The sequence below is a fragment of the Triplophysa rosa genome, linkage group LG1, assembly GCF_024868665.1.
Source record: "Triplophysa rosa linkage group LG1, Trosa_1v2, whole genome shotgun sequence".
Taxonomy (NCBI): domain Eukaryota; kingdom Metazoa; phylum Chordata; class Actinopteri; order Cypriniformes; family Nemacheilidae; genus Triplophysa; species Triplophysa rosa.
This window is the reverse complement of record NC_079890.1, coordinates 19,362,145-19,376,401: the sequence shown is the minus strand read 5'-3', so window position 1 is coordinate 19,376,401 and position 14,257 is coordinate 19,362,145. Positions and strand designations below refer to the sequence as shown.

Genomic DNA, 14,257 nt, shown 5'->3' with positions numbered 1-14,257 from the left:
ATATTTTTTTATACTTTTCATCATCATCCTTTGGATTTGGAAGTAAAAACTACATGCTTGATTTTGCAGCACAGAACACAGCGTCTCCGCTACACGATGTAAACACAAACTATCAGAAGTGTTTGTGGGCAGGTCAGAGTGTTCGTGTTTCGCGGGCAGGCGGGGATTATGCAGATGTTTTAATTTGTTACGTGTAAAGGTTATACACAAAAGACTCGAAAACGAAACGACTCGTTAGGGCGGCTCGGAGTCGACTCCTTATTTTTGGAGACAATATCTTTATTTATCATGGACTTTTTTGATTAACAACTTTGGAGATTTTTAACATTGAAGGAAAGCTACGTGACACATTGAAATACAGTCAATTTTAGGACATCCAGGTAACGTGCTCTTTAAATCTAAATCATTATCTGTCAAAAGGAAAGGTTGGATTTTATCGGAAAGGAAATTATTGGCTCAACAACACAAAATATTTATTTCAGAATAATAATTAAATAGAAATTCTAGAGTGGTATTTTCAGCATAATGTAAATGTGTGGCAATAGCGGTTAAACTGCTGTGCTTTGTGGGATATACCATTAAAGTTTCATGAGAGGAGTCTGATGCAAGACTCTGTGAGAGTTGGCAACATCATGCAGAGGTCAAAGGAGGCATGCAGAGAGGGAGGGGAGAGAGAGAGGAGGTGAGGGGCACACTGGCTAAAATCTTGAGAGTATTTGTGTGAGGGGCCATTAACAAACCGCTGTCACTTTCTCTTCTCTACACATCACACACAACCCAACACATTTAATGACTGCAGCGGTACTTCACCTCATGTGAACCTTCTCTGAATCATCACCCATGAACCCAAACTATTAACTTCTTCAGCAATATTTTACATTTGAGAAACTACAAACATTAGCACCTAAATTAAAGCAGGCACATGTTTAACTTCATATTCTATTGTAATTGTCATTGTTATATTATTCACTGTAAATACGCAGTTATGGAGCGTTTACAAATGTAACAGAAATGTCTGATTGTCTTTAAAAAAACAACTTTTGTGTTCTATTGAAGAAAGTAGGTTTAAAACAACAACAAACGTGAAAATAAATGACCTGAAAAGTTATCCAATTTAGATGAACTATCCATATCGATAGTTAAAAATATGTGGTACCGCCTTTTTGGGTTAATCCAGATCTTTAAAAATTTTAAGTGACAGTTCACCCAAAAATACAAATTCTGTCATCATTTACTCACCCTCTTGTCATTTCAAACCTTTATGACATTCTTTCTTCCGCAGAACACAAAAGAAGATATTCTGAAGAAAGTTGGTAACCGAACAGCACTGGCCCTCATTCACTTCTATTGTATGGACACAAAACCAATGCGAGTGAATGGGGTCCAGTTAACAACATTCTTCAAAATATTTGTCTTCAAAATAAGAGGGTGAGTAAATGATTTACAAATATTTTGTTTTGGTCATTTTTTTCTTCTTTCAGGCCTAATGGTGTGTGCACAGTAGGGGTTGAACGACCGCAGATTTTTTTAAGTTGATTATTATGTGATAAAAGTCGCGTCGATGACGTCATTAATAAATAAAAGAATAGCGAGGATATGAATGTTTCTGCAACGGGATTTGATGGGTGTGTGCAAAGACACTCGTTGTGTGCGGGGCTGCGGGAGAATGGCAGAACTCCCGCAAAATAGCCTCTAGATTTATAGCATCCAAATACAAATAAACTGTTGTTCATCTACTGCACAAGAGCAACAACAACTAAACTAAAATAAAACCATTTTAAAACGCGAGGTTGGTGGTAGTAGGGCATCATTGCGTTACTTCAGATCTGAAGTGCGTGTACAGACCAAACTTCCCTGACATTTACAACAAGTCAACTGAAAGTGTCAGGTGCGCTAATAGATCAAACAACAGAAAAATGTGTAGAGTTTGTTTGTGATGGCGTATGACTTAAGAACAACATCAATATATTTATTAGCCTAATGCAGCAGATGCTTTATCATAGCGGACTTAAAAATGCAGCACCTCAGTGACAGCAGCCAATATGAGAAACATTTTTATGTATTCTGTTTCTTTAATTTTTAGTCGACATCAACCTTTAAAGGTCACATTAGAGCATTAATGTCGAGACTAGTTCGTGCAACCCCTAGTGCACAGAGCACACCAAAAGCGAATTGAATTATTTGCATGAGTAGATTACATACAAAGTCAATGCAAAGACACAAATAGACGGTAGGCGACGCAAATTACGCGAAATGGGTGCAGAGAATGTGCAATATTGGCCTTGTCTTCAACGCAAACAGAACAATTTTAACTCAAGCCAGTTATTCGAAGAACTTATGAACACGCAAGGTTTGACAGGATGCGCAAAGACAAGTTCACAAAATGTGTTTGTTTGTGCGAGTGACGTGAAAAACAAACAATCCCTAAATAAGTAATCTAGAGCTAGGAACACGATGCCTCACATATGATTTGAATACTTAAACAATATTGACTGTCTAGCTTCCCTAAAACACAAATATGTTTTGACTGTTTGGATCTCTGATTTGATTTGCTGATGTTGCTTACATCAGATTTAAAAAATGGTCTGGCCAACAAATTACAGTGTAATTTAAACCATACATTGTTGCAGACACTATAAAGAAAGGAACACCAACTGGCTAAAATAAATTTTGACTGCATTTGGCAAGGGTTAATTTTGGCCTCCTGCACAGAAGAGTCTATATGCAATGTCTGCCCACAAGAGAGGACATATCTGTGATAGCAGAAGCAGTGTATGCCATTCCCAGTTGACAGATTTGACAAACACACCTCTCTGTCCATCACTCGATGGCCAAAGTACAGGCCTCAAATCAAATCGTCTAACAAATAATACAATTTGGTGTGTTCTAGATTAAGAATCCTAACATTGCATATCAACTTTTTTTCTGTAAATGAACATAAAATCTTTCATTCATACACAATACTCACCAAAATGCAGTCTACTTGTGATTGTACAGTTTTGCTGCAAAACAAAAGAGAAAATGGTTGTCAGTGTGACACAAGGGTAACTTGAGAAACATTCATAAAGCAGGCTTTATTAATAAATCAGTGGCATTCAAAACATCTTTCCATCGTCTAACCCGCAAGCCCTGTTCAGCTAAGACCAATATATCCTCAGGAATGCATGTGGTCATGCAAAAAAGGTATCTTTCATTAATGTTCCGTTACGCAGAAGATCTATAAATATTTCCACCAATCATAATGTTTTGACCACTGGGATGTTTGTATAAACCGGTATGGGGTCTAGGCCTATATACAGGTATAGAACGATAGAGAAGGTCAAATCTAAGGGCTATGTAAGGATGCTTTCCTTGTGATGACTGTAGAATAATTTGAACTGTTAAGAGACACCGGGTTCATTGGGAGTCATTGATTAATCTTTTATAAGGTTGATGTTTAAAAAAAAATTCACAACTTTCCCGACATGGGTTTGCGGATTATGAACCGGTTCTTTTTCAGAACTATACTGAAACCAGATGATTTCATTTTCCCTCCACGTTCTTTTACTAATGTAGTAAGATGGATTATGGCGTAGTTATGAGGAAAAAATACATATTACATCTATTGGAAGTTCTCCGCCAGTTGCAGACAACAACAAAAAATACAATGCTCTTCTAAATCATACAACAGCTACAAACTAAGTTACAGATTTGGTAAACCAGTCTTTTTAAGAACCTTCAGATGCTGGCCCCAGGGCTAAAAATGCCTGACCATTGTACAGTGAGTATAGTCCTACCTCTTTTTTGTTGCTTACGTCAAGTGTTGAAGAGTTGTTGTTGAGAGGGGGAGAGGAGCTTAATGATTTTAAGATTACAAGAATAAAAATATGACGAATTAAAAAAAAATAATGGTGTGCACAAATAAATAATTTCTAATAAGCAACACTGTGGCAGAACAGCACAGCCAAATCTCTATTGCATTGGCCCCAGGCACCCACACTGATCTTCAATTTGCCCTTGATACACAACATCCAATGGCTTGTGATTACAGGATGTCCAATCACACAGTGTTTGCTCTAAATCCAGTATAAAATCTTGTGTGTTCTTAGAGAGCTAGTAGTACGATTGTAAACTGACTGACTCTATGAGAGGTCAAGGAACTAATGAAGTGTTACTAGGCAGGTTTCTTCCCATGTGGCTTTAAGCCAGGTACAGTAGCTCTCATTAAGCTGTCTCTAGGTAGTCTTGAGACAGGTAAAGGATCGCACCCCTATTCTCATGGACAGCCAGTAAAAAAAAGGATTTCCTGCTAATGTCACATCCTGTGGAAACAACATGCCCTTGCCTTTATTACGCTGTTTGGAGCAAACAACTGACTGAGACTTAATGTGCTAAACAGGTTATCACCAACAAAAGAAGTGATTGAGGGCCAGTGCTGTTCGGTTACCAACTTTCTTCAAAATATCTTCTTTTGTGTTCCGTAGAAGAAAGAAAGTCATACAGGTTTGTTCTGAAATGACGACAGAATTTTCATTTTTGGGTGAAAGGTCATTTTCGTTTGTAAGTCGCTTTTAAAGTGTAGATTATTTGCATTTAAGCATTTAGTTTATATAAAGCAGGGGTCTTCAACTACTTTTCTTTGAGAGCCAGATTCCAAAAGTATAAATAGGATGCGGGCCAGTTTTTTACCATATCCTCATTTCTTCTGTTATTTAGTATTTCTGTTATTTATTGCATTTTGTTCATTTTTTAAGTTACTTATAGGTCATATATTAAACCATGCACACAAATATTGCATCCAGTATTCGTGCCTTTTCATGAAAGGGATATTGTCTTTTTAATTTTATTTTATATTCCTTGTAGCGTTAGTTTACTCAAAAATAAAATTGCTGTTCATTTATTCACCACCAGTCCATCCAAGATCTGGGTGGTAGGGATGCTCATTTCGGTTAATTTCCCTAACTGAGAACCGACAATCATTATCCGAACATTAACCGTTAACCGATAGGATTTTAATAATGAATTGGAATTAAATAAAATTACATGCTGCGTCTCATTTCAAAGGCGTCCTCGGAGGTCGCATTTGTCCGGCATATACGCATGCGACATCCGGAGAACGCAGACTTCGAAAGGAGACACAGCTACAGTTGACGAGGGTCTGTGACACGTTAAAAATACAAACTTTTTTTTCTCAGATTTATTTTAACATGCAAACAGCAGCAGCATAACGAATAGATCAACAACAGCACCTGCATTCGCATATTATCACATTTTCACGCCGTTTTGGACAATGGAGAAAAACTAAAATAATATAAATCCAAAGCATAAAGCATAAAATAAACAGGTGAGGTGACAGTCTGGAGCCTGTTGACAATTAGACCCGTGGCAGAAAGCACCCTTTCAGATGGCACGGATGTCCCAGGAATGCAGAGATAACTCCTTGGGAAGCGCGTTTCATTTGCTTTCCACCAGCCAGGATTAATATCCAAAGAGGGCATAAATGTGTGTTATCTTAACATATATAAATCCGATCTGCTATACCCACCCAAAATACAAACATTATTTTTTACTTATTCATATTTCACATTCGAATTCATATTCATATTCGTATACTTTTAAGTAACTGCAGGAAGTGTATCGCGTGCGCAAACCGACTGCCTGTGGCTGTGGATTGCTGATTATAACATTGCAAATAACATCAAGTTTCTTGGACAGACCGATCAAATCGCTTTATAAGACGTCAATCGTTATGAGCCGCGGGAATTACATTCGTATTGAATGTAGCAGCGTATTGGACTTTCAAATGCGTGGGGTCTCAGGATGCGCATTTCTTAAAGCACACCTTTCTTAAAGTCTCTCCACTTATTTGAAATGTTAATGCGGGCCAGGTAAAGATGATTGGCTGCCGCATTTTGGCCGCGGGCCGCCAGTTCACTAGCCCTGATGATATAAAGTATAAGAAAATAGGAAACCTCCGTCTGACTCATTGGAGAAAGTGTAACTTGGATCACATGCAGAATCATGCCGGTTTGTTTTTCATTACTTTTGTCTTGAATAATTACTTGTTTAAATAAATTAATATTAACTTTTTTAAACAAACCAGTGTGTTTTGCTGTGGTACCATATTGAAATCGTAAAACTTAATTAAAATTTAGTCACCTCACTACTTGTCAACACCAAAAATTTCAGTATTGTAAAAATTCAAGAGTGATGTATTGTAATCCCTAATGCTCTCTACATATTATATTGCCTTTCCGTCAGTTGATCAAACAAAATATTACACACAGCACCTTTAAAGCGGATGTAACAGTTTCTGCCAATCTCATATTAATCTTGAGACCTATAGAGTAGTATTGCATACTTCGTATCTTCGAAGAGTATTTAGTTTGATCACATTTTAAAAGATAGATACAGCTGTACGATTATTTCCAAAGCATACGGCGCGTGCGGGGGGAGGGGTAGGCTGAACTAAAGCACGTGCGCACCCATTGCCAACAAAACACAGACATCAGTTTCACTCACCGCATGCGGTTCATGTCCGGCATCTTTTAGCGCTGGGACGGCTCCATATATCAGTTTCAAACGATCTCCAAATCCAGCGTTATATCCACCGTTTAATAACATTCATCACCCAAATGCAGTGAACAAACAAACACCTGAACTTCGCGAACGTGTCTGCTCTCTCTCTCTCTCTCTCTCTCTCTCTCTCTCCTGCACACAAGTGAAAGTGACGTCTGCGCATGCTCCTTCTCCTGCTCTCCTTGCTGCCGCGTGCTTTTCCGGGAGAATTGTCCAATAAGGGACTAAGAAAAATTGTTACGAAACAGTTTTATAGTGTTGTCAAAAATATCGATATTTCGATAAGTATCGATACTGAAGAATCTGAAACAGTTCCAATACCCATGTCCCACGTATCGATATCAGCTGCGCGTTCCCGCTCTCTTTCTCTTTTCCGACAGTGAGTTAACACACACTGCACGTGAACGCATAACAACAGAGCCCCGCCTCCTCTCACAGACTTGACTCGTTTGCGGCAGTTAAATAGTGTTAATGTTAGAAAAGATGGCCAGTCTCAGTAACACATCTGGCGTGGTGCACGCTCGTTACGCTTCCCGTGTTTACCATAGCGATCCATGTATGTGCGCTGATCAATAATTTTATCCACTCGTTTTATTTGCCCTGGTTATATGTTGTTTATGTTTTTACAGAGTCTCCGCAACAGTTCTCATGTTTAATGCACGCGTTTCTGTCTTTATGTGCGCTCATCAATGATTTCATCCACTCGTCTCGTTCGCTCCGGTTAATTTGATGTTTGTAATGATGCTGGTGTGAGTAAAGTCTCCGCAACAGTTCTCGCGTGTGATACACGTTTGCACTCCAGTGTTTACCATAGCGCTCTATGTATGTGCGCTGTTCAATGATTTCATCCACTCGTCTCATTTGCTCCAGTTAAAAGTTGTTAATGTTAGAAATATGCGGAGTCTCTGCAACAGTTCTTGCATTTAAGTTTGCGTTTCTGTCTATATGTGCGCTGATCAATGATTACAGTATGGGCCTATGTGAATAAAAGCCAATTTAGCCAAATAAAAATGTAGGCTATTAACTAACATTAATGAACAATGAATGAGCAATACATTTGTTGAAGTATTTATTAATCTCTTTTAAATGTTAGTTAAAAATACAACTATTTATGTAAGCTCCCCTGTTGAAAAATCCAGTATATGCTGGGTAAGGTATGTTTTGATCGATGCTGGTTTGATCTTAAACCAGCTAAGAACCATCTTAAATCAGCATATGACCATCTTAAACCAGCACATGAACAGTTTAAACCAGCACAAACCAGCAAACCAGCATCAAAACATACCAAACCAGCATAGGCTGGTTTTTTCAACAGGGTCTGGTCCATTAATACTGACAAATACAACTTTGATTTTAAATAGTAAATGTATTCGTAAAATTAACATTAGATTAACAATTAATAAATAATGTAAAAATATATACCTCATTGTCTAGTCTTGTTCAATTTAACTTCAAATAAAAATTAAAAAGGCCTATATTGCTATTGCTTATTAGGGCCTTATTGCTATGGCAGTTTATTCCCCGTGGTATCGAAAATGGTATCGAATATCGATATTTTTTTAGGTATTGAATTCGAAGTTAGAAATTCCAGTATCGTGACAACACTAGTTTTATATATCGAAAAAAACTTTTCCAAACCTGTATGATCGCTGGGGGAGTGTATCGAGACAGAAATACTAGTATACGCCCAAGTCGTTTTTTGACAAGCTGACCATGTTAAGCATGAGAAGCCAGCACGTTTAACATTGTAATGAAGTCAGAATGCATGACACACCGTTGCACCACCCCTTTAATGTTCTTTCCTGTAAACACTGGCCTGATTTAAGATAGACTTTTATGCTTTCTGTTTGTCACTGCCCCTCCCCCTTAAAACCCCTCCTCCAGCTGGCCTCATGTGCTCGGATCATAACAGGAACGTAAACAACTGCCTGAGACAGACAGACAGAGGTCACTATGTCACAGTTAGGAAGGGATAATGGTGGATGTCTCCATCTTTTGCTCTTCAGTAGGGTCACTCTGAGCAGAGGGAGATTGTGTGCTTTAGTTTATAGATAAATCCACATGAGCAGTGCTGACTGAGAACAGCCCGACATCACAACTGAGACTAACACTACTGCTAGTCAGCATGACCTACATGTATGATAGTTGTGCGTCATGGTGTGTGTGTGAGAGAGTGAGAGAGAGATTTAGACTATTGGAAAAAGGAAAGTAAAAACCATGCTAAAACTTGGTAAAACCCAAGTAAACTAGAATGCTATCGGACCCTAAACAGAAAATACAATCTGGCAGATTATCTCTACACTGTTGGAGATGTGAAACAGAGACGGATCCTGAGCAAATACAGACTCAGTGATCACAGTCTGGCCATAGAGAGAGGCAGACACAGACAAACATGGAGTCTGTGCACACTGTGACACTGGTGAGGTGGAGACTGAGACACACTTTCTCCTTCATTGTGATCAATTTAAAGATGTGAGAGAGAAACACTTTCACAAAATGTCAAAGCTCATGCCAGAGTTTGATAGGTGTTCAGAAACAGAGCGAATGCAGATGTTACTGGGGGAGAAGAGACACACATCAGCTGCACAAACTACTGCCTTCATCTGTTACAATCAATGCACATGGTATACACTCTTTACTTTTATTATCTCTCTCTGTCTCTCTCTTTGTTTATGTTACATCATTATCAAACTTGCTGTTATTTGACATACAAATCAGTATAATAGACAGCATGTTTAAACTATTAGCAGTTAAAGTGCTGCTATTAGCAGAAAACTGAGCACACCAGGCTTCATTCCAACTGCTCTGCTCCTGTCAGTGTCTGTCTGACTTTCCAGTCTACTGTGAGAAGGGTAACCTAAGGTCTCATACACACGAAGACTAAAGGGGGAGTCACACACCGGCCCGCTTAAAGATCTTTTACAAAGAAAGCATTGGACAACAGTTTATGGCTGCAGTAGGTCCTCACTGCAGAACGCGAGATCCAGGGGGCAAGGTTGGATCCAGATCCAGTCTCCTCCCATTGCATTGTGATTGGTCGACACTGGATCCAGTCTCCTCCCACTGCGTCTTGATTGGTCGACAGATTTCTGCAGCAGTTTTGCCACAACACACATACTTGTGTTGTTGCTCTACCATTTCCGCATTAAGTCGTAGGGATGGGCGATATTATATCGTTTGCGATATACTGGTAGAAATTCCCCACACGATAGGAAGTAGTCTTCCCGCGATATAAACGATAAATTCTAGTTGATGACGTATTTCTTTGTGAGACCCATTCACAGCTCATATGTGAAGTGAAAACGGGTATAGCGGAGGGCGGACGTGAAGCTGAGAAAGAGTTTGCACTAAAGCTCTAAATCTCATTTAGGTTGGCACTGTAGATGCATCCGAGTTCATGTTTAGTTTCACTTTCGTTTTATTTAATTCGTTTGTTAAGTATTCGTTGATAGTCATAATACGTTACACCACAACATTTAGTTTGGCTAAAAGTATTTATTTAAACATTCGTTAGATGTTATGCGCTGGTGCGCAAATTGTTTAATACGATTTCTTGCCTATATACAGGATGAACGGAGCATCCCGTGCGCAGCTCGCACCCACATGTGCTTTCATAGCGACACAGCGCGCACAGCACTGCTGCCTGTTTACATACAGTACGAATGCGAGTTTGTATTACGTTATTTTAAATACGTTTATGAGCGCATATAAGTATATGAGTGCATATAAAAGCATGGATTATTTAATTAGATTTATTTTATCCGCATTTTTCTGTTCTCTTTCTGTAGCGCTAGTCATAGACAGATTCAGTGTATTGCTGTGAGAAGAGAAGGTTCACACAGTTCAAGAGAGAGTGATTGACAGCGTGATGCGATCGATCGTTTCCACCGAACAATAGAATATATACAGTTTTAGGTATGACATGATGTGTTTATTGAGCTTTAGTTCATTGAACTTTTCTTTACTACAAACTTTTGAAGTCGACTCTCACTATTATATTTTATATTTACAAAAATAGGTATATTTTAGGAGCTGTTTGATTTGGGGTAAGTTTTATTTTTTGATAATATTTGTTTTTCTGAGGGTCTAAACTACATGCAGCTACTATCACTTGACGCAAAAAAACAGAGGTGGATGGCGTTATGGATATATCGTCATTTTTATCGTTATTGCAACAAATACCAGGAATTATCGTGATAGAGTTTTAGGGCCATATTGCCCATCCCTATTAAGTCGTAACTAAAGTTATTCATTTGACAGAAAAACAAACTTGCTAAAGATTTTATTTATTAACGTGTTTTAAATAACATAGTTTATTAGATTTAGGTTTAGGGTAAGGGTTTGAGTTAACATATTTAATTGTGATCATCACTTACAGGTGTACACTAAATTATGATTACATTGATTAGAGCAAACGTTGGTAACCACAGGTAGCATCTTAAAGGTGCCATTCCCCGTGATGCCAATAATCAAACTTTAGTTAGTGTGTAATGTTGCTGTTAGAGCATAAACAATATCTGCAAAATGATAAAGCTCAAATTCAAAGTGTAAGTAATTAATTGCGCAGCTCAGTCAAATGTTTACAATCTCTGATAATCAAACACTACTCCAGCGGCTCTTCCTCTTCTCTAAGGTAGGCCTCGCCCTTTTTTTGGTGTATTCCTTTGGGCGGAGGTTTTTCAAAAACTCGGAATAGTGACATCATTTACCCTGGAAATAAAGGGCTGTAGTCCGATTCGAGCCGTTCTCTGTAGTCCTTGAAAAGCAAATTCTGTTAAAGACAATATCTCGCTTGGCATTGAACTTTGAGCTTTTCATTTTGCAGATATTGTTTATGCTCTAACAGCAACATTACACACTAACTAAAGTTTGAAAATTGGCATCACGGGGAATGGCCGCTTTAAACGTGCTGGCTTTTCATGCTTGACATGGTCAACTTGTCAAAAAGCGAGTTGGATGTATGACGTAGTATTTCTGTATTCCCACTCGTCAACCAGCAAGAGCGGAAGAAAGAGCATTTGCACATGTCAACCAACTAGAGCGAGAGAAAGAGCACGCCCATCAATGTGCTTCGTTCGCGAAGTTCAGCTGTGTTTGTTTGTTCACTGCATTTATATAATGCTGGATTTGCAGATTGTTTGCAGGGTTGTATGTGTCGCATGTGCTACGAAAAAATCGGTCTGTGCTAAGAATAAATTTAATAGTGTAGCACGCGTGCTATGAAGATTTGAAAGAGCATTAGACAGAGCCGCCTGTTTGTGTGAAGTGCGTTTGTCGTTGTTCTTGTTCATGTGTGAGGTTAACTAATGGTGCACCACTATTTATTTTTGTTTATATTTAGTTTTTGCGATTAAAACTTGTTTTCCCGGCAGCATTAAGCCCATTTATCTAGAGCCCTATGATCTGCGCGATGTGGGAAACATGGAAGGAATCACATGTAAGCGGAATTCTACTATTTAAATATGTCCTTTGCTTGTTCTGTGTGTCTATGAGTGAATGAGTTGCACAGTTTAACATGTTACAACCGTGACACTCGTGGATTTGTTTGTATCTCAATATACAAGGACATAAGCACATGAACTTCATCCACACAGTTGTTCTAAGTTTATTTTACGAACGTTTCACTCCCTGCGTTCCGTTCAGAAGTGATCATCCCTATGCCCTACTCCCTTCGAACAGAAAAGCTCTTAATGTATAAACTCTAGAGGGAAAACGCAATTGTATCTCTTAATGTGTAATTTGGAAAATGGAGCAATAAAAACATTGTCATTTTCTCTTTATTTGGAGCGATGTTTAGTGTGGTGTCCCCTTCCTGAAGAGCACTTCGGAGGGCATTATATCCCGTTTGGAACGCACCGACTGTTTCAGTGAAGCTGCCTCAAACACACACTGAAGTGTCTTCGCGACGACCCGCCAAAATAAAAGTCTGGTTAATTTGAACCAGATGAAAAAAATTATTTATAGTAAATAATAACTTGTAGTAAATGTATAAACTGTAATAAACACTATAGTAGGGCTGAAACGATTCCTCGAGTAACTCGAGTTATTCGAATACAAAAAATCATCGAGGCAATTTTTGTTGCCTCGAAGCCTCGTTTAATCCATTTAAGTACAGTACACACGGAGCACTGCGTTTCCCCACGGACCGTTATTACTGACGCACAGCCCGCTAAACTCTATTCATGTTACAGGGCTCTCAAGTCTCACGCATTCACCGCGAGACACACGCATTTTAGTATGTTCACACGCTCACACGTGTTTCTCATGCTGATAAATAACTGATAGTTTATAGGGCTGTGACGGTTGCCGTAACAACCGCACCACCGCGATGGTAAAGTGCCATGACGGTGGTGAACTGCCACCGGCGGTAGTGCACGTCACTCTGACAAATATAGGTGTAATAAATATGAGAGTTGCGATAACGATTGCTAGTTGTAGCCTTTCAGTTGTGGATGGTTTTATTTAAAAGATTTTAAATTAACAGAAATTATTGACATACGTTTCCGTTGGTGCGTTCGAGCGCGGGCCTGCACGGCAAAACCCAGGTTATTCTGCGGGTTTTGCAATGGATCTTTTGTGAAATGAACAGATACGTAAAATCAAAACTGGCTATGACCCGCTTGCTTAGTGTCGGAGCGCGCGCAGGTTTTGCCGCGGTTGCGGAGAGACATCTCTTCATTTGCGCTCCTGTGCACATCTTCTGAACGCGCATTTAGTGCAGCTGTACACATTTTAATCTGGACAATGTCAACAAGTAAGTTTCACATCAACGAGTCGGAAAAAGTAAAGTTTTTATGGCAATCTGAATAGGAAAGCCAATGTAGGTTTAAACAGTTTGTTTCAAATGGAATTGTTAAGGACTGTAAGGGTTAATACGCCACTGACTGAAGTTACTGCAACAAGAGCTTTTTTATTTAGTATTTAGCTTTCTTATATCATTTAAGTTTTCATTATTTACTGATGTTTATTTAAATGTTTTATATGCTGTAGTGTGCCGTTTCACTGATGGATTTGCGCGTTAAACATTGACGGATGTTTCATCCTCATTTATTTCAGATATCATATTTCAATTATTTAACAATTTCAAGTATTTAAATAAGGTCTATATTTCTCTTCCACTCGTCATGTGGTTGCTACACGCAAATATAATAATATAAATATTATTTATATAAATAATATATATTTCTCAACCACCGCACCACCGCGGTCGATTTGTCTATTACCACCGCGGTGGTAAAAAACTGCCACCGTCACAGCCCTATAAATAGCTTATTGAAATGGTGAACTGATATTTTAGTCTATTTTACGAGTGAAACTTGTTTTCCGGCTGCATTGAGTCCATCAAACTAGATGCGGACTAGTGGACACCGAATCCTGTTAAAACACATTTCATCTGTCTGGTCTGCGTGTCTGAGTGAATGAACTGCACAGTTTAACGTGCTACACGCGTGATGCTCATGAATTTGTCTGCGTCTGCGCTGAATGAGGACATGAACTTCACCTCCAGAGTTGCGCTGAGAGTTTATTTCACAAACATGTTATTGTTTGAGTGAAGAAACAGACATACTAAAAAATAAGCGTCTTCTGACAACCTGCCAAAATAAAAGTCATAGGCTATTGTTTGAAATTATTATTTCCATTTTTATTCATGTTTCTTATTTATATATTTGTATTATATTGCATTTTGAATTTAATATGG

At 38.6% G+C, this 14,257-nt stretch overlaps 1 protein-coding gene across 1 annotated transcript in view; it reads right to left on the bottom strand.

The window, feature by feature from the left end:
* Nucleotides 1-14,257, bottom strand: part of rfx7a (regulatory factor X7a) — a 53,922-nt gene that overhangs the window by 27,654 nt on the left and 12,011 nt on the right. The window contains exon 2 of the mRNA XM_057335740.1: nt 2,969-3,002. Coding sequence (XP_057191723.1) covers nt 2,969-3,002 — 34 coding nt within the window. The remainder of the gene's footprint in view (nt 1-2,968; nt 3,003-14,257) is intronic.